This window comes from Arachis hypogaea, chromosome 20 (assembly GCF_003086295.3).
Source record: "Arachis hypogaea cultivar Tifrunner chromosome 20, arahy.Tifrunner.gnm2.J5K5, whole genome shotgun sequence".
Classification (NCBI taxonomy): domain Eukaryota; kingdom Viridiplantae; phylum Streptophyta; class Magnoliopsida; order Fabales; family Fabaceae; genus Arachis; species Arachis hypogaea.
This window is the reverse complement of record NC_092055.1, coordinates 793,700-819,885: the sequence shown is the minus strand read 5'-3', so window position 1 is coordinate 819,885 and position 26,186 is coordinate 793,700. Positions and strand designations below refer to the sequence as shown.

General features: G+C 34.5%; 3 protein-coding genes across 11 annotated transcripts; 1 reads left to right on the top strand and 2 right to left on the bottom strand.

Annotated features, from left to right (window-relative positions):
* Nucleotides 1–2,914: 2,914 nt before the first annotated feature.
* On the bottom strand, nt 2,915–3,578 carry LOC140182737 (uncharacterized). The gene is made up of 2 exons (XM_072230039.1): nt 3,289–3,578; nt 2,915–3,071 (listed from the first exon to the last, which is right to left on the bottom strand). The coding sequence occupies exons 1-2, from the start codon at nt 3,576–3,578 to the stop codon at nt 2,915–2,917; spliced, it is 447 nt and encodes a 148-aa protein (XP_072086140.1).
* A 2,561-nt stretch (nt 3,579–6,139) lies between these two features.
* LOC112782926 (uncharacterized) lies at nt 6,140–24,604 on the bottom strand. Of its 9 annotated transcripts, none has more exons than XM_072230067.1 (25): nt 24,194–24,580; nt 23,526–24,100; nt 20,987–22,100; nt 20,609–20,770; nt 19,976–20,104; nt 17,778–18,053; nt 17,162–17,664; nt 16,866–17,089; nt 16,682–16,759; nt 16,529–16,594; nt 16,383–16,451; nt 16,233–16,307; nt 16,106–16,159; nt 15,863–15,949; nt 15,715–15,783; nt 15,568–15,633; nt 15,390–15,485; nt 15,201–15,266; nt 14,633–15,116; nt 14,459–14,545; nt 14,216–14,344; nt 13,991–14,125; nt 13,743–13,855; nt 13,579–13,672; nt 13,259–13,493 (listed from the first exon to the last, which is right to left on the bottom strand). In XM_072230067.1, the coding sequence occupies exons 6-25, from the start codon at nt 18,046–18,048 to the stop codon at nt 13,320–13,322; spliced, it is 2,940 nt and encodes a 979-aa protein (XP_072086168.1). In that variant the 5' UTR covers nt 18,049–18,053; nt 19,976–20,104; nt 20,609–20,770; nt 20,987–22,100; nt 23,526–24,100; nt 24,194–24,580; the 3' UTR covers nt 13,259–13,319. The 9 variants fall into 9 exon arrangements, with proteins under 9 accessions (XP_025681387.2, XP_025681386.2, XP_072086168.1 ...); XM_025825605.3 differs by having other exon boundaries at nt 23,526–24,087; nt 24,194–24,552; XM_072230068.1 differs by lacking the exon at nt 19,976–20,104 and having other exon boundaries at nt 23,526–24,087; nt 24,194–24,552.
* On the top strand, nt 11,356–12,855 carry LOC140182509 (protein FAR-RED IMPAIRED RESPONSE 1-like). The gene is made up of 3 exons (XM_072229219.1): nt 11,356–11,629; nt 11,718–12,652; nt 12,739–12,855. The coding sequence occupies exons 1-3, from the start codon at nt 11,356–11,358 to the stop codon at nt 12,853–12,855; spliced, it is 1,326 nt and encodes a 441-aa protein (XP_072085320.1).
* Nucleotides 24,605–26,186: the final 1,582 nt, after the last annotated feature.

The window sequence follows — 26,186 nt, the reverse complement described above, 5'->3', positions numbered from 1 at the left end:
CAATTTAAAATATTTTAATTTGAATTATGTGAATTCAGATTCTATTTTTTTAAGAATAAATAAATAAAAGTATACATAAAAAATTTTGAGATGGACAAAAATACACGCTAAAAATTCGTAAAAACTATTTTCAATGAACAAAAATATACACTAAATTAAAGATTCATAAATATCAAAGTCTTACTAATCATATGACACTTTTGTCTATTGAAAATAACCTTTGAGCTGTACTTTTGTATTTACAAATCTTTTATATGTATTTTTATTCACCCCAAATTTCTTCATATGTGCCTTTGTCCGTTTATTTTTTTTTATAGGTTTAATTTGACAAATTTTTTTAAAGAGGTGTTTGTATATTTTAAAAGCAGAAATTTATTATTTTGTGTTTGATAAATCGAAAAGATCGTATACCTGTGCTTATAATTTTTAAAGATAGTGATACTTTTAAAAATATTTAAGATAAGACTTTTTTAAAGTTGACTTGCGTTTATTAAAATTAAAAATATCTTATACATTAATTAATTTCTAAATTTAATTTTTATATTTATATTTATTATAATATTTTTAAATTTCAAAAATTATTTTACTAAATATATTATTATTATTATTTGTGCTTATTGAAAATTATTTATTAAAATATTTTTTAATAATAAAAATTTTACAAAATAAGTCATAAAAAGGTCAAAGGTCAGCAATAGGCATTCAAGACAAAATTGTTTGATTTCAAAAATGAATGTGGTTTAGTTTTTTTTAGGGGTTGTTTATTCTGATCGAGGAAAGGAAGAAGTGGCAAGGGATGATGAGTTGATGACGATGATAATGTGACAAAGGGGTATATGGATAAAATTGAAAGAAAAAAATGATTAATTATTAACTTATTAAAGTTTTAATGGAACATAAAAGTTAAATTTTTAAAACGTATTAAGATTTAGTGGTAGAATTGAAATTTTAGGTGTTTAGAATAGTATATCTTTCTCTTGCACAAATATTTTTATGAATAAACATTTATATTAATCTTAAAAAATTTAACTCAGATACTTTAATTTTTAATCAATTTTTATTTTTTCAAATGAATTGGCTCCTATATAAAAAAACACTAATTTATCTTATACAAATACTTGTTAAAAATTTAATTATCTTATAATAAAATTTATTAAAAATTTATTTGTTTAATATGTGTATTAAAAATTTTAAAATGATAAAATTTATTAAAAATAAAAGTATCTAATTTAAAATTTATTAAAAATTATATACTTTATATTATTGATTAGTATATCAATAGACATATACAAACTCATAAATTTAATATTTTATAATTTTGAATTGAATTCTCTCACTTGATTTTTTTTTAATAGTATGTAGATCTTAAAAATGGTAATTCACATTTTTTTGAAGTAAAAAAATTCAACACAACAAGGTGGAGCAAAAGAAAAGAAACGAAAATTCATAATGCCAAAAATAACAATCTCTAATTATCTCCGTCATTGCCATCAACAACTATAGGGTTCACCATCAATCCACTCATCGTAACTTGTAAATGATCTGTTAATAATGTCCACCACAGTTAAACCTTGATTTTTGAAGATTCTATCATTTCTTTCTAGTTGAATTATCTAGATGACTGCAAAAAACCAACCAACCACTGCTTCTGTTCTATCTTTCTCGCTGATATATCCGTCCAACTTTCATAGTGTTGCTTGAGCGTACTTGGAATAGTCCATATCCTTCCAAGAGCGAACAACCAAACACACTACACCTGTCAAGTGAGCTCACAACTAATGAATAAGTGAAAAACAATTTCAACAGGCTTATGACATAAAACACACATGTTATCATTCTGGCCAATAACACCTAAGCTACACCGTCTTTTCCTTGTATTCACCCTATCAAACAGTACAAACCAAGTAAACAACTCAACCCTTGGTGGGACAAATCCTCTCCAAATAGTACTAGTAAAGCTATAGTTTGTGATATCCGCTGGAAGTACCTCTGCCTGCAATACCTGCACAAATGAGTTAGTAGAATAAACACCTTTTTTTTTTATCAAATTTCCAGACCACTCTATCCTTTCTCAGTTGTCAATTTTACTGATTGCAGAATCGAATGAAGCTAGTTTACTAGTTCCAGCTCACATTGAAATAACTCTCGTCGCCACTAGAAATTCCAAATCCATTCTAACCCATCCCAAAACTCACAATCCCCTATGACAGATCTTTGAAGATTTGAGACCAAAAAAAGTATTGGAAAAGTAACTTTTAGAGCACTACAAGGTAACCAGCTATCCTCCTAAAAGCGGATTATCCTGCCATCCCCTAGTTCCATAGCCAAGCCTCTGATGATCTTCTCTCTCACTTGTGGCTCCCTGATTTGTAGTTGACAAATATCCTTCCAAGGACCTATTTTATAGCTGATCACAAATCATCTCAGAAGGATTCATGTTATTATAGGAACATATAATTTTCTTCCAAAGTGGACAATCCTCTTTCGAAAATCTCCACCACCACTTGAACAGGAGCGCTGTATTTCGAATTACCGCATCACCAACTCCCAAACTTTTTGCCTTTTTGGGGGGTCAGTACAACTTTTTATTTTACTAGAGGCATCCCGTCCCTCCCATCCTCCTTACTACACAAAAAGTGTCTCTGTAAGGATATTATTTTTTCTGCTACTGCCTTCGTCATTTTGTACAAGCTGAGATAGTAAATATGCAGGCTATTAAGAACAGATTTAATGAGAACCAGCTTATCTGCTTTATTCAGAGACTTCACTTTCCACATACTTAGCTTTCTCCTACCTTGTCAATCATTGGTTTCAATGTCTTGAACAACTTTGAATTTGTCCCCAAAAAAATGTCAAGATATCTGATAGGTAAATACGCCTCTTTACACCCCAATAGTTAACACATCTGTTGTGCCTAACTCTGCTCACAATTAACCAGGATCAAGCTGAACTTGTCAAAATTAATACTCAACCCTGATATCATCTCAAAGCACCGCAGCAACCGCTTATAGTTTCTAATTGTCTCTTCTTTAGAAGGACAAAAAAGTATAATATCATCCGGCATCCGCAAACTGCAAATGTGACAACTCAATGTTATTCCTTCCAACCAACTACGGAGTAATGCGTCCATTCTGCGCTACCTCTCTAATCATCATATGTAGAACATCCACAACAAGCACAAATAGAAAGGGAGAAAGAGGATCCCCTTATCGTAGACCCCTTTCCATTTTGAATGGCTTAGAGAGAGAGCCATTTATTAGGACCGACATAGACACAGAACACACACACTCCTTTATTCGCTCCCTCCTTCTACGGCCAAACCCCATCTTCTGCAAAACAATATCCACAAAACTCCACTTGACTCTATCATAAGCCTTTTGAAAGTCTAGTTTAATAATTCTCGAACTCTTTTTCTTCAACTTCAGCCACTGCACAGTTTCACATGCAATCAAAGCCCTATCATGTATCTTTCTACCCTGCACAAAAGCACTCTGTGTTTCTTCTACCAACCCTGGCATTATCTTCCGCATCCTCTGAACCGGGATCTTTGATATAACCTTATAAACACAACCCACCATACTAATCGGCCTAAGGTCCTTGATTTCTTTAACTCCAACAAACTTTGGCGTCAAAGCCACCCAAGCAACATTCGCAACCCAAGGTAAAATAGCTGACTAAAAGAATCCTATCACGGCTGCAGTGAACTCCCCACCAACATCCTCCCAACACTTCTTAATGAAATTCATATTATACCCATCACTGTTTGGTGCCTTAGTTGACTCACAATCCCAAACTGCATCCTTAATTTTCTCATTAGACGGCATCCATTCCAACTCTGCTGTCTCTTCCTCAGTTATCCGGTTAACCAATCCATCACGAAATCCTATCACCGGCGAGGTCTCCTGATGATATAAATTCTTATAAAAGTCTCTGAAGAAACCTTAATCCTTGCTTGATTTCTCACTATCCTCCCATGAATCAGTAAGAACTCAATCTGATTGTTTCTCCTTCAAGCTGAGGCTAGATTGTGAAAATAGCAGGTGTTCTTATCCATCTCCTTGGCATGTCTGGATCGCGACAACTACTTCCAATGTAACTCTTTTTTTATATATCATTTCTTACAAGAGCTCACCAGTGCCCTCCTTCTTGCTTCTACAGTTCTATCAACAACTCCATTACTAACCATATCATCTACTTTCTTTATCTCTTCTTCAAAATTCATAATTTTCATATCCATGTTCCTAAAATTTTCTTTATGCCATTTACCCGGTGGGACCGTCAAAGCCTTTAGCTTGTCAATGAATTGTACGTCGCTCAAATTCCTCCACTCCTCCTTCACCATCCTCAAGAAATCCTCATAAGTAAACCAAGCATCCAAACTCCAAAAAGGTCTCAACCCCCTCCTAATCTTGTGATATCCACAATCAATGGATAGTGGTCTGATAAACCTCTCCGACCTCCTCTAAGCCTTGTTTCAAGAAATTCTTCCAAACACTCCAAACTAACCAAAACTTTATCAATGCGGTTACACGACTGACTCCTAAACTATGGGAATATACGATCAGCAAGTACAAGGTCCAAAAGCTCCATATTTTGAATCCAAGATTTAAACTCAGCTGCAATCATTGTCAAAGTGGTAACTCATCTTTAAGGGTAGTTTCAAGTTACAGTCTTGCAGATCATCAATGTCTGAGTAATAATCATGAGAAATGAAACACCCCGTGGAGGTGTTCAATAGATAACATAACAATAAAAATAAAATTATAGATTAGTTAAAGTAAATAAATAAATAATATTTTGAACATAAAATATTTATTAAATAATAATAATACATAAATAATATAAAAATATATAACAAATTGAACATGTTATAAATATAATTGTAAATATAATAATAAAATAATAATATTATATCACATTGTGCCATTTGGATTGGATTGAATCGATTATGAACAATAGATCCAAAATCCGATCCGATTCAACAGTTTGTAAAAAATAGAATCTAATCAAATCTAAATTAGTGTAATTTTAATCGATTTTTTTATTTGAATTGGATTGGATAAACGGTTTAATTTCAATCAACTCAAAATTAAACACCCTAGTTGAGCCTCATTCTCCATTTCTTGTTTTCCACGGTCTCCATAGGAATTTCCATTCTATATCCTTTCAAATTCTTATGAAATTTCTAATGAAAAAAATTAAAAGAATAAAAAAGAAAACATAAGATATTGAAATACCATACAAATAAATTTTGTCCAAATTTTAAAACAACAAATTAATTAAAGTTTAACATTAAAATTTTAAAAAATAAAATAACACAACATAATATAGGAAAATAAGATAAGTCTTGATACAAAATCCAATGATAGAGTCCATAAAACCAAAAGCTTCATACTTCAAATAAACAACTCCAAGTTCCTGTTAAAATAAATTAAAAAATATATATGTGAACATACATCTACGAATAAGAATACAAGAAATTAAACAAAATCAAAATAGACACACACAATAAGTAAATTTTGTTCTCTCTACTTTGTATGCACTAAGGCAAGAACTAAAACAATAGCTTCAGCCTACTTTCTACTAGCACCACATAATTTTGATCAAAGTTGTAAAAACTGACCTGCAATCTGTAATATTTGAATTGATGATTGCTGCCTCAGTCACCTCACTCATCATATACAAGAATCGGATGGATGGTGGATCTGGGGAAATGGATCCTCTCCATTTTTTTTCACTGGAGAGAATAAAGTGTGATCTCTCACCTTTAATTTTATAAGTGAGACCAGAAATTAATAAGAGAGAGAGAACAATGAATGGTGAGATTAAACACTGGACACTATCCAGTTTTTTTCCCACTGGAGAGGATCCACTCCCGTGGATCTGGTATAGATTAACTTTGTACAACCACGCAATGACAGCTTTTAAGAAGCGGAAGACGCTTGAAGCTAGATGAAAGAAGCTCTGGTGTATGAAGATTTGTACAACCACTCAATGACAATAATTCAAGATGCGAAAGATGCTGCAAGTTCGAAAGTCAACTCTCCAGTATAATGCAATGGGGTAATATACAAGAATTGAATGGATGGGGAAACTCTGATATAAATCGAAAATTTTTAAAATCATGCAATGACAACTTTTTAAGACTAGAAAAATACCTGAAGTTTGAAGACAAACTCTCCATCATAACGCATTTGGAAAATTTCAAGGAATGAAAGGATGGTGGAAGCTCTTATATAGACCAAAGATTGTTACAATTTCTCAATGTCAGGTCTTTAAGACTAGAAAGATACTTGAAGTTCAAAGGCAAACTCTCCAGCATAATGGAGTTGGAAATTTCCAAGGATTGAATAGATGGTGGAAGCTCTGATATAGATAGAAGAATGCTACAATCTTTCAATGTCAGGTCTTTAAGACTAAAAAGATACTTGAAGTTCGAAGGCAAACTCTTGAGCATAATGCATTTGGAAATTTCCAAGGATTGAATGGATGGTGGAAGCTCTGATATAGATCGAAGACTGTTACAATCATTTAATGTCAGGTCTTTAAGATTAGAAAGATACTTGAAGTTCGAAGGCAAACTATCCAGCATAAAGCATTTGGAAATTTCCAAGGATTGAATGGATGGTGGAAGCTCTAATATAGATGGAAGATTGTTACAATATCTCAATGTCAGGTATTTAAGACTAGAAAGATACTTGAAGTTCGAAGGCAAACTCTCCAGCATAAGGCAGTTGAAAATTTCCAAAGATTGAATGGATGGTGGAAGCTCTGATATAGATAGAAGAATGCTACAATCTCTCAATGTCAGATCTTTAAGACTAGAAAAATACCTGAAGTTTGAAGACAAACTCTCGAGCATAATGCATTTGGAAATTTCCAAGGATTGAATGGATGGTGGAAGCTCTAATATAGATAGACGATTGTAACAATATCTCAATGTCAGGTATTTAAGACTAGAAAGATACTTGAAGTTCGAAGGCAAACTCTCCAGCATAATGCAGTTGGAAATTTTCAAGGATTGAATAGATGGTGGAAGCTCTGATATAGATAGAAGAATGCTACAATCTTTCAATGTCAGGTCTTTAAGACTAAAAAGATACTTGAAGTTCGAAGGCAAACTCTTGAGCATAATGCATTTGGAAATTTCCAAGGATTGAATGGATGGTGGAAGCTCTGATATAGATCGAAGACTGTTACAATTATTTAATGTCAGGTCTTTAAGATTAGAAAGATACTTGAAGTTCGAAGGCAAACTATCCAGCATAAAGCATTTGAAAATTTCCAAGGATTGAATGGATGGTGGAAGCTCTGATATAGATAGAAGATTGTTACAATATCTCAATGTCAGGTATTTAAGACTAGAAAGATACTTGAAGTTCGAAGGCAAACTCTCCGGCATAATGCAGTTGAAAATTTCCAAGTATTGAATGGATGGTGGAAGCTCTGATATAGATCGAGGACTGTTACAATCATTTAATGTCAGGTCTTCAATACTAGAAAGATACTTGAAGGTCCAAGGCAAACTATCCCGCAATAGCATAATGCATTTGGAAATTTCCAAGGATTGAATGGATGGTGGAAGCTCTGATATAGATCGAAGATTGTTACGATCTCTCAATCTCAGATACACATGATGATTGATCTTCGATGGCAAACTTTCCCGCCACATGAGCATTCTGCCACTAGTACGCACGTCTGGAATGAATGGTGGAAGCTTTATTTTATGCCAAAAACTTCTACCATCATGCACTGATAGGCTTTTAAGATGCGGAGGAAGATGCATGATGCTCAAAAGCAAAGGCAAACTCCCTGGAAATACTTCTAGAGACAACTGTACACAATTCGTTAACTGAGGACCAACAGGAATTTGCATAAACTGAGAATTATTACTTATGCACCATAAATAACTCCATTGGAGGCTCGATCCACCAACAACCAAGAAAGACATTTGTTCGGAATACCGTAGCCCATCAAACAGGACTAGAAGCTTCGGTTTCCCAATATGTTTATTCTCTCTGCAATTAGGAAGCCTGTAATAGTTTGTAGATCTCAGAAAAGATAACTCATCTTTACGGGTAGTCTCAAGTTGCAGATCATCAATATCTGAGTAATCATGAGAAATGAAGCACCCCGTGGAGGAGTTCAATAGTTCCATTGTAGTCTCTGCATAATATTGTAGAGCTTTAGCATCTGAGCATTCAAGATTCTTGAAGAGCTCCACGGAGGAGTTCAATGCTTCCGTTCTGTTAAAGGTTGAATTTATTGATCTTATTTCCTTTGTTGACAAGGACAAGCCCTTTGAAACTGAGGAACCTTCCATGAAAAGATGGTGAGTGGATTTCACGTGAAACTCACTTCCAAGGCTGATCAACTCTTTCACCGCAGATCCAATGTTGGGATTCCGCTGTGGCATTGATCTACTTAGATCATTTGTTGCTAAAACCAGAACTCCATCATTTTCATTGTAATTTGCCAATTTATGAACACCCCCTAACTTAGACAACTTCGACAGCATCAGAGGCTGAGTTGTATCATTTACCAAATCCTATGAAAAATAAAAACCAAAGCAACACAATCAGAGTGACTTTCAATTAGATGATTAAAATTTAGATGCCGTGAACTTTATGTGAAATTGATAATTAAGAGCCACAATTTAATCATGTCAACTTATTTAACAATTTTTATCTATCAAACAATTTTACATAAAATTTACTGTACCTGAATTTCCAGCTTGAAACAATAAGAGAGAAAGGATTGGAAACTGACTTTTAGTCAAACCAATTAACTTTAGTGTTTAGGTATATAATTTAAAATAAATAAAATAATTTTAAAAATATTAATTGATGGTAGTTGAAAAAAATTAATTAAGAATAAGAGAAAGTTTAGGGGGCAGCAACTTTTGTGTTTTGTGACCAGCACTTAACCATCAAAAGAAAAATGAGTGATCTCCCATCATTGGATGTAATCTCATACTATTAAAAACATTATTGATGGCCAATTGATGGTTACATAACACAAAAGTTACTGCCCCTAACACTCCTCTAAGAATAATTCAAAACAATGTATTCTTATCACCTGCATTATCGGCAAACCAGGCATAGGATGCTCCACATGCATCGGCATGTTTAATTTAGGCATTCCCAAAATATGCATCTCTATAATAGTATCAAGAATTTTTATGCCATCTACTTGAGTTCCCTGAAATTTATATCATATTGTTGGGTAACAGAGTTATATAAGTAGTAAATTTAACAACAATAGAGATAAGAAAAGTGGAACTGGCATACAATTAATATTTTACGTAGAAAAACCCTTGTGACAAGGGAAAAAATATCAGACAAGAAAGTTATTGGTTATGTAACATTACCCTTTTATTAATGTGCGAAAGCACTATAACCTTTCTAGTGATTAGGAGAGAACAATAAACTTTTGAGAACAATACCACTAAAAATCTCCTACTTATATATACGGAAAAGCTCTGCATACAAGCCCTAATGGCTTGTATGCCATACAAGTTCATTAAACAATAAGATCAAAATACGCGCTGCTTCAGGTACGTTGATTACACGCGCTATATAATATCGCGCGTATATCTAACTACCAGATTTAAAATATTTCTTTCCCTTTTCGTTTTCGTTATTTTGAGATTTCGTTCTTCTTCTTCTCCCGCGTTTACCCTCCTTCTTCTCCATTGTTCTTTTCTTCTCCTTTTCTCACTAGCATCTTCTTCGTTTAGGTTACCTTTGTCTCTCTCTGCAACTCCATCTTCGTTTTCTATTTTTGATTTGTTGTTTTTCGAAATCAAAGTTTGATCTCGTTTTGAAGATAATGGATCATACAACCTTAGATTGTCATCTGAATGCAGGCGAAGTGGATTATGAGTCAGAATCTAACGAAGTCCCTGAGGTTTGATTTACATAGGATTAGTATGAAATTTCTTTCAGTAATTTACATAGGATTACTGTGAAAGTAACACGTTTACGTGAATCTGTCGATTCAATGTATTAGTTGTGATTAATTACTTGGAATTTGTAGCAGACGCTCGGGTGTAGATCAATTCTTGTTTGGGTGTACTTTAGCTAGAAGTGTGGGTGTATCTACACTTTACTGGTTTTTTGTTATTTTAATTTACTTGTTGTTGTTCAGCTGTATTATAACAGACATGATTAGGTGTGTTTTTAGAACTGTATTATATCTGCATGCTGTGTATTTACAGTTTATTGCTTTAAAAGTCATTCTGTAGTTGAGTTGTTGCGGTTAGGGTGTATCGTATTAGACATGATTGGGTGTATTTGAATCATATCTATGGGTGTATTTACAGTTCTGACACGGTGTCTTTTGCAGCCTGTCTCAGTTGTTGATGACGAGCTTGTTCCAAAGGTTGGAATGACCTTTACTACCCTTGAAGATGCTGGAAAATTTTACAGGAACTACGCCAAGGCTGCAGGTTTCTCTACAAGAGTTCGGTGCACAAATAGGAAGGGAAACGAGATTAAGAACCAACTGATTACATGTAGCAGAGAGGGAAAATGGAAATCTAAAATATCTCCGGCCGAGAAGACCAATCCGACAGCCGGTCTAAACTGTCCTGCAAGAATTTATATACACACATTGAAGGATGTCGGTGCTTGGATCATTTCAAAGGTTGTGCTGGATCATTCACACCCCTGCTGTCCAAGCAAAGCAGAGATGCTCAAACAGCACAGGGAACTAAGCATGTCCATTCGTCGTACGATAGAGAATAACGAGGAGGCCGGTATCAGACCAAGCAAAACCTACCAATCATTTGTTGCGGCTGCCGGGGGTCACCGCGAGTTAAATTTTATCGAAAAGGACGTGAGGAATTACATTACCAGGGAAGTGCGGAATGTTTCCGAACAAGAAGATGCAAAGGAATTCGGGAAATATTTGTTAAGAATGAAAGAGAAGAATCCGAATTTCTTTTTTGAGCTCCAACTCGAAGAGGATCAATCGATTAAGCTGGCTTTTTGGGCCGATGCAAGAAGCAGAGCCGCCTTTGAGTATTTCGGAGACGTCATTTCATTCGACACCACCTACAACACAAACAGGTAACAAACTGTCCCTGTTTATGATGCCAAATTAATTTATTTTTACGAATCCGCAGTAGAGGTGTATATTGGCTGTTTCATTGGGTGTATGCGAAGCATTTGTTAGGGTGTAGCTAATGATTTTGCATTCTGGACCATGGTAATTTGTTTCAGGTATAATTTGGTCTGTGGTTCTTTTGTCGGGGTGAATCACCACGGTCAATCAACACTTCTCGGATGCTCTTTGATGAAGAACGAAGAAATTGAATCATTCAAATGGTTATTTCAAAGCTGGATTCGTTGCATGGGAGGAAACGCTCCGAAAGGGTTTCTCACCGATCAGTGCGCATCCATGAAAAGGGCTTTAGAGGCCTGTATGCCAACAACAGTTCACCGCTGGTGCATTTGGCACATCATGAAGAAGATTCCAAGCAAATTAAACGGGTACAAGGGACATGCCGATATCGAACAAGAAATGAGCCAAGTTGTTTGGAACTCTCAAAGCAAAGACTCATTCGATAGGAATTGGAACGATTTTCTGCTGAATTTTGGTCTTGGGGACAACAAGTGGCTTTCAGGTAATGTCTTTTTAAAATCTGCATCAGAGGTGTAAGTTACATATTTTCTCGGGTGTATTTATAGACTGTCTTTGGGTGTATTATGCAGATCTGTACGAAGACCGTCACATATGGGTTCCTATCTATCTGGATCACCATTTCTGGGCAGGGATGAGAAGCACACAAAGGAGCGAGAGCATGCATTCATTTTTTAACAAGTATATCACCCGGAACAGCTCGCTTATTCAGTTCGTCAAACAATACGATAATTGCCTCGGAAGCAGGGAGCAAGCAAAGAGAGAATCAGATGCTGCAGATTTTCATACGGTCATACCGTGTGCAACGAAATCCTGCATTGAAGCTCAGTTTCAAGATGCATACACTCACGCAAAGTTTAGGGAAGTCCAAGCGCAATTCAGAGGAAAGGCGAATTGCATCACCAGACTGAAGAATTCCGCTCTAGGCTATTCAGTATACGAAGTCGGAGAACAAGTTTCCAGCTCAATATTCAACAAGTTCGTGGTTACTTACGACTCGGTTGCAGCCGAGGTAAAATGCCATTGCTTATTATTCGAGTCGAGAGGGATACTGTGCCGTCACGCACTAAGCGTGTTAAGCTTCGAACAAGTAAGCCAAGTGTCACCGAGATACATACTGGAACGATGGAGCAAGAAGGTAAAGAGGCGACACACACACATCAAGAGCAGCCACGACGAGCCACTAATGGAGCCAAGAAGCAAGAGGTTCGACCAATTGGTTTTTCGTTCGCAAAATATATGCGAATTTGCCTCCGAATCGGAGGAGCTGACTGCAATTCTGCACCGCGCGTACGATAACGTCATGGCCGAGATGGAAGCATTAAAAGCCAAAAGGAAGGGGACATCTTCTTTATCCCACGAAGACGCCAACTTGGAATCCGTTAACGAGCTTCAAAGCCCGCCAAGGATTCGAACAAGAGGACGTCCAAAAAACAGGCTAGGTTCAAAGCTGGAGAAACAGATCGCAAATGCCACAAAGAAGAAGAAGACGAAAGTTTTAAGCGAGGTAAAAGTAATGTTCTTTAAATTTGTGGCGATTGAGTTTATTTTTCTCGTTAATAGTTTAGGTAATGTGTGTGTGTTATATTTCAGATAAACCTGTTTGATGCTGCATCAGCGGCGCATTCAAATTGCAGCCAATATCAAGGACACGTTATGAGTTATCAGTTCAGGGTACCAGCAGCAGGGGATAACTGGTTGGGTGTATAGTTTTTCAGAATATGGGTGTAAAAGCACCGTTATTTTGGGTGTATTTTCGTTAATTCACAATTTAGATATAGACACATATATAGATATATATAAAACAAAAGCTGTAAAAATTCTCAGGTTATGGGTTTATATTTGATTTGATTTTTTTCTTCATATTTTAGTACATGTAATTCATACATTTTGAATACGGTGCAGACAGTTTGGGTGTATATTTTTATACAACCTTGGGTGTATTATTAGACTTGCGTTGGGTGTAGCAGTTTATAGTTTGTGTTTATATATGCCTTGATTTTTTCCTTCATATTTTACCACCTGTAATACAGCTTTTGAATACATCACAGACAGTTTACCAGCACAGATAATTTAACATGGAATAGAAGTTGTTGATAAATGGGAAAAAATATACATGGAATAGAAGTTGTTGATAAATGGCAAATATTTACATCATTTGTTCAATTTACAAACTACCCACTTTCTATATCAGTAGAATTAATCTGACAAAATGGACTTAATAATATAGAGGATGGCTTCGACAGCCTTATAGCACTACTCTCTCTAATTGCCTGATCTCTCTGTGTATTCATCTCACTGAATAGTATACGGGATGCGTATTCCACTCTATAGTGGTCCACCTCCTCCTACAATAAAAAAGTATATTCTGTTTAAACAGCAATATTAATTCAGTAAAGTAATACAGAGTTATATGGTTTTAAAGACAGTTACCTGTGGCCAATTATCCCATTGATACTTCCCCTTTTTGATGTTTTCTGGCTCAATTATCTCCATCCATTTCATAACGTACACAGCGCAGTCATAGCTGAAAACAAAGAATATAAATTACAAATCTCATTTACAAAAGTTTAATGTTCAGACTCACAAATTTATACCTTGTTTTTTGGCCTGATATTTTAACATATGGTGATTTAATTTCCTTCTCCCTCTCCCCTTTCTGAAGAGGTTTCCCGCCGGCATATGTTATCAATCTTGAAAATACGTATCCCTTAAATACGAAAACAAATCAGTAATACACCCGAATGAATGGACAAGATACACCCAACTGAATGGACAATATACACCCATCACAACTAACGAAATAGACCTATCTATTAAAGTAAAGAAGACAGAGGCAACTTACAGTGAATTTATTAATGGTCTTTCTCTCATCAGTGGGAGCTATTTTGTGTAGCGGGTCAAGTATTTGACATTTCCGCTTTCTTGTATTTATCAGCCATAACCACCAATGCCCGGCGTAGCAGACAGGGGCAAAAATCTGAAGGATTCCCACACATGAACAGTGTGTTATTTTATTTTGCAAATAAGTAAATAAGCGTAGTAACAAATTTAGCAAACGAAAACTTACATATGGGTGCGAAGTCAATTTTTTTCTATCTATGAAGGGAATGAAACTCGGGTAGGCTTCCACCCTGAATTCCTTTTTCGTTTTTGGTGATACGAATTCCCCGTTTGGGTGATCCGAAAGCGCCATGCACTGCAAGAATGGGAAACGAGAAATGAAACACTAAACTTACACCCAATGGAACGTGACAAATACACCCAAATCAATACAGAAAATACACCCGAAGATCGTAGAAGTAAGACTTACCACAATATCGGGGGGGAGACAGTATATTTGTTCTTGAAATCTCTTTTCATTTTTGTTGTTGAGGATGAGGCAGACGGCAGATACAATCTAGAAATATATGCCGAAATCAATTTTACATTAATAAGCATTGTAATTGACTTTGGTGTAAAAACAGTAATCTTATTCTAATATTACCTGAGATTCTATATCACTTTTTGCCTGGAGGGAAGCAAGGTGCATTCTCATCAAAATGTATTCTCCTTGGCCAATCAGAGTGCACATCTCCTCATACTCGTTAGTATTGCCATCTGCATCTTCCTTTAGTCTCGTCCCCCAGATGTAGCACTTTTGTTTCATATCATCCGTAATCTGATATAATCCCCGAGGAGTTTCAAACTTTGCAGAACTTTCTCCCCCAGTCTCCCTCTGAATTTGTGGACTTGTGTTTTTTCCCTTCGTCGCGCTGCTTGCTATTCTTTGGACCAAACTGTCCAATTGTTCTATCAAATTCGCAGCTTCTGGAGATTTTTCCATTTCTGTCTCCTGCGTTGACGCCCCCTCCTGGCTTGAATCAGTCAATCCAAGGCTGAATGATGGCACCCCTGGATCTGTTTTCGGAACATAGGAAGCTGTCCGTGCCATCATCAACAGGGCAGCAGCGTCTTCTGCGTCTGGATGACTGCGTCATCATGTATAAGAATAAGAATAAGAATAAGAATATACAGATGATAAGCAAAGATTGATTTTAGTCTGATGAACTTACACTTTAGTTGGAGCTGGGGGAACCGTGGGTGTGGTCTCTTGAAGTTGTTTGGGGGTTTCAGGAGTGCTGCACAGTTACAAAAAATTAATCACGGCGTAAAAGAAACTAATCAGGAACAATATACACCCAAACTGTTAGCTAATATACACCCAAACTCCAAACAAATATACACTCAATACTATTTCTTACGTTTCTGTAGTCCCTTCAATCTGTAGCATAGGGGTTGGTTCAAAATCTGTCTCTGTGGTTGTTTGGGATGCCGGCACAAAAACCTGAATCGGGACTCTAAACAAGAAGAAAAATGAAAGGTTAACAACGCCTTTGAAAATAATAAGGTTATAAGGTTGAATATTATTGTAAAACTCACATTGCAAGCGCTTCGGACGGTGTCTGTTCCCTCACAACCATCATATTCGAATCAGACGGACTCAACCTAAAATACACCCAAAGAAATTCAAGAAATACACCCGAACAATTCAAAAATAAGACAGGCTTTGTTTTTTTGAGAACTTACATACTTGCAGTTTTTGCTTTTTTTTCCTGCCTTTTTTTTCTTGAATAAAATAATAAAGGGCTTTTTTTTCTAAAAAAAATATATACAGAATTAGAAGTAGAAGGGTAATAGAAGAACAAAAGTAACGGTGATTTGAAAGAGAAATTACATGCTCTGTGACGGCTGGTTTACACTACTCTGTTCTGTGTTTCCTTGAGAGGAAGGAGCATCAGTTCCCAAGTTCACAGCCGGTATTCTAAGACAGATTTGATCCAAGCAACACAACAAAGTTAATATTCCAACTTATTAGACAACATACACCCAACTTGATCCACTCAATACACCCAAATGGTACCACAAGACACACCCAATTCATGATAACAAGATTTTATTAAATAATAAAGCTTCTTACGTTTCAGACGACACATAGCGACCTTCTGTCGATCGCAGGTCAGGTTGGTTCTCCCTGCAAAACAAGAAACAATTATTAGCATGCAAAACACAAAAAAATATGAAATAGACAGCCCATCAAGACATACCCCTCTGCAGCAGATTTATCAACGTTTTGCCCTAGCCATTCATCCAGTTCATCACTTGATATTTCATATGTCTCACTACATTCATAAAGGAAGATGTTAACAAAAATAATTACGACGATAGACGGTAATATAGCTTACGAGGTACTGTACCCGTCAAAGTATTGGTCTTCTTTAGGAGGTGAATCCTCCACGAGAACTTTTTTCTTTTTTGGTTGTGTTCTGGGTGGAAAAAAAGAGTACCAATCAGAAATAAAAAATTAATTTTATCACAGAATATTATGCAAAGAAGTGCTTACTTTTTTGGTGTTGTTTTTGTTTTTTTCTTTTCCTTCTCCTTCTCTGCAGGTGATGATTCTTCACTCCTATAAGTTAATAACAGACACTTCAGTTAATACACGAAATCTTTATAATGAAGCCAAAAGAAAGGAGTAATAATTTCAGGACATTACTCATCACTTTGTTCAGATTCAGATTCTGAATCAGAATCTGGCTCCTCTTGCCTCTGCTTTCTTTTTCTGGAGTCCATTCTGGAAGGCAAACAGTGATTATTTAGAACATAATAAAATACACCCAACGTGATCAACAAGATACACCCAACTCGAAAAAGAAATTACACCCAAGTATGGTACTTACTTTTTCCCCTTTTTGATGGGGTGTTTTCTTGCTGAATCCTCCGAGTCTTGTTGACTCTCAGACTCAGAGGTAGTAGTGTCACTGTCAGTAGCTGTTTCTGTCTCCGAAGACGATGTTGGACTCGCCTTCCTTTTTTTTGTTTTTTTGATTTCTTGTGTTTTTTCTTTTTTTTCTTTTTCTTTCATTTTTTCTCTTGCTCTTGTCTCCGCCATCTTCACAATCCCCTGAAACATGAGATATTTTAGCTAGCAGCATTCAGGTAAATAAAATACAAGCAACATATTATGTTTACTTACCAAAGTTTCTTCTTTTTCTGCAGTCATTCTTTCCACCAACTTCTCCTTAGTCCAGTTGGCAATCCAAGGCTTTGGTGGTCTTTCGGCCCTCTTCTTGCCTTTGTTTTCAGAAAGATGAAAGTATATTATCATGAGGGCAAAGAGGCAGCCATCAATTGCCTTCTTCTTCTTATCCTGGTAGTCTGTGATGCCTTTGATCAAGAAGGTCAAAACATGCGCCCCCCAGTTTCTCTCCGATATGCCGTCCATCTTAAAAATTGGGGCGAGGTGCACGGGCGATATTTTGTTTATCGTCGTTGGCAAAAGGAACGCCATCTGTATGTAGAGGATGAATATCCTCTTGAACATCAGGCGTTCCTCTTCGCTGCCAACGCCGATTTCCATCATTTCATCGGTAAGACTTTTGAGGGTCTTACCCTGGAATCTTCTATAAATTATTTTGTCATCATCAGAAAGTTGCTTATAAAGTTGCTTATACTCAACTTTCTCAGGAAACAGATTTCCTACAAAAAAGAAAACAACAAAGTATCAAAATCGGTTCAAAAACACCCAAGCATCAACCTTAAATACACCCAAGCATGAACTTAATATACACCTATAATTTTGAGCTAGTTACCTGTTGCATTGATGCCAAGCGCATCACCTATTGTCTTTGGTGTTATTTGGAAAGAACCATATCCTGTCTTCAGTTTGTTCTCCCCAAGTTTGAAGTTGTTTGCCAGTTCCCTTAAGAGTTGGTGATCCACCCTTAGAGGTGGGACGTGCATCAACCCACCAAATCCGAGATCCCTGACAATTGCCTTCTTCTCCTCAGCCATGTTTCTGAACTTATCACTCAGGAGATGTGTGGCACACTTAAGGTCTTTCGTTTGGTTTCTTGCTGCCATTTTGTCTGAAACAAAAAATACACACAAATATACTCCCATTAGTAACAGTAAGATACACCCATATGTAAGAATCAGATACACCCATTGATAACAGTGAGATACACCCATTGAAATTATTCAGATACATTCATATATATCAGTCAGATATCAGTCAAACATGTTTCAATATCAAGCAACATTACAAGGTCTAATAACAGTAAGATACACCCATATGTAAGAATCCGATACACTCATTGTTAACAGGGAGATACACCCATAGATATTATTCATATAAATCCATATATATCAGTCAGTTATCACTCAAACATGCTTCAATATCAAATTAATTCAGATATCAGTAAGATACACGCATATATGAGTCAGATACACCCATTGATAAGAGTAAGATACACCCATATGTAAGAATCAGATACACCCATTGATAACAGTGAGATACACCCATTGAAATTATTCAGATACATTCATATATATCAGTGAGATATCACTTAAACATGCATCAATATCAAGTCACATTACAAGTTCAAACAGTATACAACCCCCAATCTACGGAATAAAGCCCCAAAAATCAACAACAGTAGCAAGAGAACTTAGAACAAGAATGTAGAACGACGTAAAACTTAGAAGAATGACGTAGAACTTAGAACAGTGTGACAAAGAAGCAAGAATAATAGCACAGTAAACCCTAGAGAAGAACGACGTAGAAGAAAACTAAAATTGGGAGGTTTTCTTGATGAACTTACGTTGAGTGTATTTGCTTCGTTTTCTCTTCAGATTCTTCACGTAGAGTTTGATGTTGTTTTGATGGAGGTTTCGAACAACGATTTCTATTTTTTGAACTTTGATTTTTGCTCGAAATTGGGAGCGTTTCCTTGGTTTCGAAGCGTTTTGAGAAGTGGAAGAAGTGGAGGAAGTGGAAGAGTCTGCCATACGAACCGTTTGTGTTGAGCGCGTGATTTTGACGCGCCATGTTATGCTTCCTTATGCGCGTGTCTTCGATTTGGGCTGGGCCAACTTGGAAGCTTGGATACTTGTATGTGTAGCTGGGCCCTTATATATATTAGTTGATGAAGAGTGATTACTAATAGAACCAATTTGATAAAATTTTTATTTTTAGAAAGTAGTTTATTATTTAACTTTAAAAATTGTAGTATATATATTTAATAATAAAATTATAAATGATTTTTAATAAATATAAACAATAATAATTATATTTAATAAAATAAATTTTAAAATTAGAAAGGATTATATTAGATATAAATATAAGAATAAATCTGAATATTTATTAATATACGAAACTATATTAGATATTTTAATTTTAATAAGTATAAATTAACTTTAAAAAATATCTCTTTAAATATTTTCAAAAAATCTTTAACTTCTAAAAAATAAAAACCACAAACATAAATTAACACAATTTTTTTATTTACCAAACAATAAAAGAAAGATTTGTGAAAAAGGACCTTTTTAAAATATTTTACCAAACAAACTTAATTTTTAATCATTCCATTTACTTCACCGCTTAAATAAAATTTTCTTCAAAAACAACTAACACTAGCACTTTAATTTTGTGCCACTAAGTGTGGCTTTAGTTGCTCACACGTATGATTCACAACAAGAAGTAATCTCACTGCGAAAGTGTAATGCGATGGAAATTATAGAAGATGAATGGATGAGTGTGTCTGTGTGTATGAATGTATGAAATTATGAATGAATCCAATGGATCAAAATTAATTTTGAGTGTTAAAATTGAGGGACTACTTAAAAGAGAAAATAAACTAAGCTTCAACTTGCATATTACAAGTTATTATTTCTAGTAAAACTTCATTTTGCTCTACTAATAGGACTAAGCTTAACTATACTAGTATACTATAATTTCTAAACAAGACACATCTAAAATAAGATGACTTTTAATTTGATTTCTCTTTACCTTGATAGTTTCAACGACATCATCGATATCCTCATTATCACATGATTGATTCAAGCTTCCAGATTCTTCCAATAACTCTTCTGTCAAGTCATCCATTTTTATTCTTTTGTAAAGCACACTGAGAAAATCCTTTAGCAGAGGGAAAAAAAAATAAAGATAAGAAAATCCAATATTTCAATGCAATGGAAAAACAATATCTTGATCAAGGCTAATTTTTTTTTATATGACACCAACTGTGGTGTAATGCTGGGTTATGGAACTATGGGAAGTTTTACATCGGTGTGGCGGCGTTCAGATGAAGAGAAGTAATCGGACGGTCCGATTTATTGCAGCTAAAAAAGGACACAAATCGGACCGTCCGATTTGTGGTTCATGGAGGGCAGTGCATGGAAATCGGACCCACCGATTTCATGCTTAACGTTCAGATTTTTCTTTTGTACAAGGAAATCGGACCCAACGATTTCTTGGCAAGATGGAAAAAAATTTTGGGGGCCATGAAATCGGACCCAGCGATTTCTAGGTGCCACACTCCGGTCAAGCACCTAGTGCAGTTATACACCACCACTAACCCAATATCAAAAATAAAAAAGTGCTTGATCAACGTAGTAAAATCAAATCAAGATTTTTAATTACCTGTGGTATAAAATATCTAATTTGCATAGGAACCTCAATAGGCAATGGAGAGTAAACCTTGATTAATCTTAGATTAGGCATCTTTTTAAGGCTGTCAACATTCAAGGCTACCTCTCCGATTTGAGATAAATCTAACAGTATGCCTTCCACTGAATCACTTCCCTAATCAAAATTAGAATAACAATAAGACAACACTATCTAATATTAATATTTCTTACAAAAATCTTACATATACATAAAAAATTTCCTATATATATATTGTTTCACACATTTTCAATATATATTTGATATTCTAACATTATTATTTACTAATAATTATTTGGTAACTGATTTCTTATATATATTTAACATTTAACATTATGGTAAATTTTATCTTACCTTGTTATTCTTCAATATGTCATACACTTCCTCTGGATCATTCACTCGGCTTCGTCGTCCGGGATTAGCAGATTCTTGACGAACGATTTCCCAACCCATTCTTTGCATTAAATCATGCATTTGTATTTTATTGTCCTTTGAAATGGCTATAAGAGCTTTCTCTTGGAGAGAGGCTATTCCACTAGCTCCATGAAAGTTCCAAGCATCCAGCTGGCTTATGACATAATCTTTATCTTCTCCTTTGAAAAAGAATGCAATATCTAGAAAAACCTTTTTCTCTATGTCATGTAATTCATCATAACTAAACCTCAACACACTTTGAATTTCCCCATCAGGATCAGTATACTTCTTGAATCTTTCTAAGGCACATTTCCATATGTCATTACTTTTAGAATGGAAATATGAACCAAAAACTATTAAAGCTAATGGGACACCCTTGGCAATAGCAACTGCCTCTCTAGATAGCTCTTCGAATCCCCTTTTGGGTTGGCTTTCATTGAAGGCATTTAAGCAGAAGAGTTCAAGGGATTCTTCAGAGTTCAGCTCCTTGACATGGTGTATTTCATGAAATACTCCTGCAGTAAACACTTGCTTATTTCTGCTAGTTACAATCACTCTACTCCCTGGCCCAAAGTGAATTGGTTCAAGAAAATCTCTTAGAAGCTTTGGAGTATTCACATTATCTACCACAAGGAGAACCTTCTTCTTACTTAGCCTCCTCATGGTGGAGGAATTTGCCCTGCTTGCACCAGTTATATGGTGATTTTCTTCCCCTAATAGCTTAGAAACAACTTCGTCTCTTAAATAATTTAACTGATTATTTTTCAGTTCATCTCTTATATTCTCCAAGAAGTAGCAGCCCTCATATTGGTGAGAAAATTTGTCAAACACAAGTTGAGCAATGGTTGTCTTACCTATGCCACCCATGCCCCAAATTCCAATCTGTCGAAGTTGTTCAGAATCATTTGTCATTAAGGACTTAATCCATCCAACATTTTTATCAATTCCAACGAGGCCATTTGATTTAGCTGGGTCATCTGATTCACTTGAGGAAAACTTTCTCAGTTTGCTACAAATGTCTTCTACAATTTTATCAACAAGATCGGATTCATCCCTAGCAAACAAACGAAACAGAGAGAATTTGAGAGAATATTCTTGATTGATAGAGAGAATGATGAGTTATTATAGAGTTTTGGTTTATATAGATAGCTCTCTGACTTGAGCAATGAGCTGTACTTCTAACTAACTCTGATATCTCTACTGCCAGCCTGGCATAACTGATCACAACTGATTCTCAACAGATTCTAATTTACCATCATCTGATGACTTTCAGACAGAAGATATTAAAAAGCAAAGAAAGGAGAGTTCAATTTGATGCAATATTTATACTAAATCATCTTCGCTATGTATATATTTTTTAATTTTTTTATAGATATATTGAAACGATTTGCGAAGATGTGCTTTTATATAGTGTCTAATCTAATTAATAACAATAGGAGATCAATATCCCTAAGACCCTAACTCAACATAAAATGAAAAAATACTATATCCAACTCAAAATCTTAAGGGAATAAATTAATGGGTCTCTCAACTTATAAACTCCTCATTCTTCCTTGCTTTCTTCAATGTGAGACTAATTTTATACACTACTTCTTATACTTGCAACATTAACAGTAACCTCTCCTACACACACATTAAATATTAGGGGAGAAAGGATAAATTTATTGGATTTGGCGCGATGAACACTGTGATGTTTGGGTAAAAGTTTAAGAACAAGTTTAAGAACAGAGAAGGTTTGCTTGGAGAATAAGAAAGAAGTTGAAGAAGGAGAAAAACGATTACAGAGGAAGTGATAGCTTGAGTTGAGAGAAGTATTACAAGCTCTACCTATGTCTAACTGATTCTTGCATTATATACACTAGTCTAACTGATTCTCAACTAACTTGACTAGTCACCCAATCCACATCACTTAGCATAACTTAACAGTTCATTAGTTGAAGAGCTTTATAAATTTGAATTTGAAATTTGTGAGTAAATATCACCAAATTTAATCAAATTAAGGTAATTACTCATTTGAAGATAATAGTTAAAAAGTTGATATGTATTATGTTAAATATGTTAGTCAAATATATTAATAAGATATGTTAGCACAATATGAATGAATCTATCACTTTGGCTTTACGTCAATAGACTTGTGTAACTATTTGCTCGATACAACAATTAGTTGCATGAGTAGTTAGTAGTTACACAAGTCTAATGACTTAAAACTTAAGTATCTATATTATGCTAAGTTGCTAACCTATCATCACATATTAAACCATTTGATATTTTTTATCTAGGAAAAATATAGATGGACAAAGAGAATTTTGAACAATAATCATTTTAAACTAAACCGTTCACTTTTCAATACAAACTAAGTAACCAAATTCGTAATGCAAATTAATACCATAAAAAATACAGAAAATAAGTCATTTGACTAACAACAAATAGTAACAAGTATGAAAATGAAAATAAAAATAAAAAAGAGGAGGAGGCTTACAACTCAGAGTCCAACGGATAAGTAAATCCTGAAATTTCAGCAGCTTTAGCTAGAGCAGATCTCCATTTTTGTACCTTGTCCTTGTCTTCCCTAGCTTCATGTTTAACAAAAGCAGCAGCATAATCTCCTCTCTCGTGCCGCACATCTGCTGGAACTAGTTTATAGAAGACAGGTACCACAGCAATTTGTTCATTTTTTTCAGCACACTCTATTATCTTTTGAGCTCAGCCAAACACCATTTAGAAGAAGCAAAGTTTTTTGAGAATATAACCAACAGAATTTGTGACTCTTCAATTGCCGTGAGTATTGATGATATTTTATCTCCCTTATTAAGTTTAGGATCATCTACATAGAAATCAATCTTCTTATGCTGCAGATATTTCTTCAGATGACTAAGCAGACCACGCCGGACATCAGTGCCTCTAAAGCTGATGAACACATCATGCTTATAGTTCATTTCAGCAACGTTTCAAGGCCAGGAACGAAGCCGTTCCACGCAACCAAGAGAATGAGGAAATTTAAATCGTAAGGTTTGAATTGTAAATATTACGCTCCCAACAATCTGCAAAAGTAAACTAACAATAAGAAAGTCAAATATAGAAATTAGAAAGGAAAAATGACATAATTATTTGATACATAGGAAACATAAGAAACACAAGTGATAATACCAGTGTGGCCAATAACAATTTGAGGCTATTGAAATGTGGAAGCTGATGAGGTTCTACAACTGCATAAGATTAAGATCTCAAGCTTCCTTCATGAAAATATAGGTCTGTGAATCTGTGCTTCAGGATCAATAATAATGACTTTATTTATAATTAAAAGAAGATGACACTACTGTGCTTCTCATACCCGAACCTGCCCCACACAGATATGAGGCTAATCTAGTAATTTACTATTGTTACCCCAAAGCAGGAAGAACATAATTCAAAACCCTACAAAGTAGAGGCAGCAGTCAAATGAGCTTGAAAGGGAGAGGCCAAGGAGTAGACCTGGGGACTTCGACTTTGTCCTTGATGCGTTCTTATCATCTTCTCCTTCTTTTTCAGTGATCCAAGTAAATATTAGAATCATCGATCAACAAGGGGCTTATTCAAATCAACTAAAATATCTTTAGATTTTTTTTTTGATAAAAAAATAAATAGGATTAAGTATGATTTTGGTCCCTAATACAGGGGCTGAAAATTTATTTCGTTCTGAACTTTTTTTCGCTCCAAAATGGTCCAAGGTTTCAGTTTGTTTTCGGCCTCTATGTTGAGGACTAAAATCATACTTAACTCAAAACAAATATATCTCTAACTTTTTGTTTTGCAGACATTTATATCTCTAAAAATTTAAAAATACAATTAAATCCCTAAAAAAATTGGATTTATTGTTATTGTTATAAAAATAAAAATCAATTTTATTTGAATTTGTTATTTAAAAATAACCGATTCATTAATACGTCTAATAATATTGCGATACGTAAACGTCTCTACAAAAAAGACGTTTTAAGCGTCTTTATGAGAGTAATCCCATCATAAATAGTTATCTAAGACTAAATATGAGATTTATTATTTTAATATTTAATAATTTTAATTTATTTTAAATTTATATGAAATGTTAAAATTTAATTAAAGTTTTTACATCAAAATAAATTTATTTTTTCAGAAATGAAATTAGTGTTATTTCATTAATCATCTCCAATGTAAAATAAAATTTAAAATCATTTTATTCTATTTCAACAACCGACCCCACAATTAATTTCAAACTATATTTTCAGCATGCAGCCTTTTAAATCAATGTTACAGTTACGGCATGGAAGTTGCATTGTAGTTTCTTATTTCTGTTCACGCGTAGAGATGGATGGCATATACATCATGAACCAGCAGGAAGTTTCTTTTTCTTTTTCCCCCAAAGAAGACTCAAGTCAATTTGTGACCCCGTAAAAGGATAAGAACCAGGAAATTACATTGCATAGATAGGTTTTAAGAAGTCAAGAAGACCAAATTAATGTTATTTCTTCCCCTTTTTTTTCTTTTTTCAAAAGAAGCCGTGTATTTTTTTGGTTTAATTTTGCTTTTGATGTATACTGCATTTTTTTTTAAATTTTGTACTATATCCAACTTTGAGAAAAATGCTTATCTTTTCTCTCTTTATAGATCAAATTCGAAATCATTAAAAAGAAAAGAGACTTATCCGTATTAAAAATCTCATCCAACTAAAGTCTCAACAACAACAGTAGTGGAGTGAAAAATATTAGTAAACTTGGATTAAACACCAGGAGGAATCTACTAAGTCCTAATAAATTATTGTATGCTGTAAATTTTAGAATTAACTATCAAAATAAATAATATTTAAAAGATTTTGATGCTGCCAAAAATAATTTTAAAAGACACAAATAATAAAATAACCAATAAAAGATTATTAAATTTGGCAAAAATAACTAATTCTCAATTATTGTCTACCAAAATGTTTGGGATTTTAATTTAGTAGTTTATTCATAAATTTTATCAATTAAATGTTAAATGTCAACATCTTACTTTTATATATATAATTTTTTCATCAAATTTAGAATTATTTTGATATGGCAGTATAAAATTTTACATTTTTATGTACATTAAAATTTTAAAAATTAAAAAAATATGACTATTAGATTACGTATCTATATATTGATTTCTG

Excerpts from the sequence above, each read along its gene's own strand:
- LOC112782926 (XM_025825602.3), bottom strand. The coding sequence starts at position 21,958 with ATGACAAATGATTCTGAACAACTTCGACAGATTGGAATTTGGGGCATG. Across the intron at positions 20,105-20,608 it reads TTAGATATTTTATACCACAG|GATTTTCTCAGTGTGCTTTA; the intron begins GTAATTAAAAAT and ends CCTCTGCTAAAG. Across the intron at positions 8,549-9,078 it reads CTGGTTTGCCGATAATGCAG|GATTTGGTAAATGATACAAC; the intron begins GTGATAAGAATA and ends TATTTTTCATAG.
- LOC140182737 (XM_072230039.1), bottom strand. The coding sequence starts at position 3,578 with ATGGTGGGTTGTGTTTATAAGGTTATATCAAAGATCCCGGTTCAGAGG. Across the intron at positions 3,072-3,288 it reads AGGAGGGAGCGAATAAAGGA|TTTGCGGATGCCGGATGATA; the intron begins GTGTGTGTGTTC and ends TCACATTTGCAG.
- LOC140182509 (XM_072229219.1), top strand. The coding sequence starts at position 11,356 with ATGGGAGGAAACGCTCCGAAAGGGTTTCTCACCGATCAGTGCGCATCC. Across the intron at positions 11,630-11,717 it reads GGACAACAAGTGGCTTTCAG|ATCTGTACGAAGACCGTCAC; the intron begins GTAATGTCTTTT and ends TGTATTATGCAG. Across the intron at positions 12,653-12,738 it reads AGACGAAAGTTTTAAGCGAG|ATAAACCTGTTTGATGCTGC; the intron begins GTAAAAGTAATG and ends GTTATATTTCAG.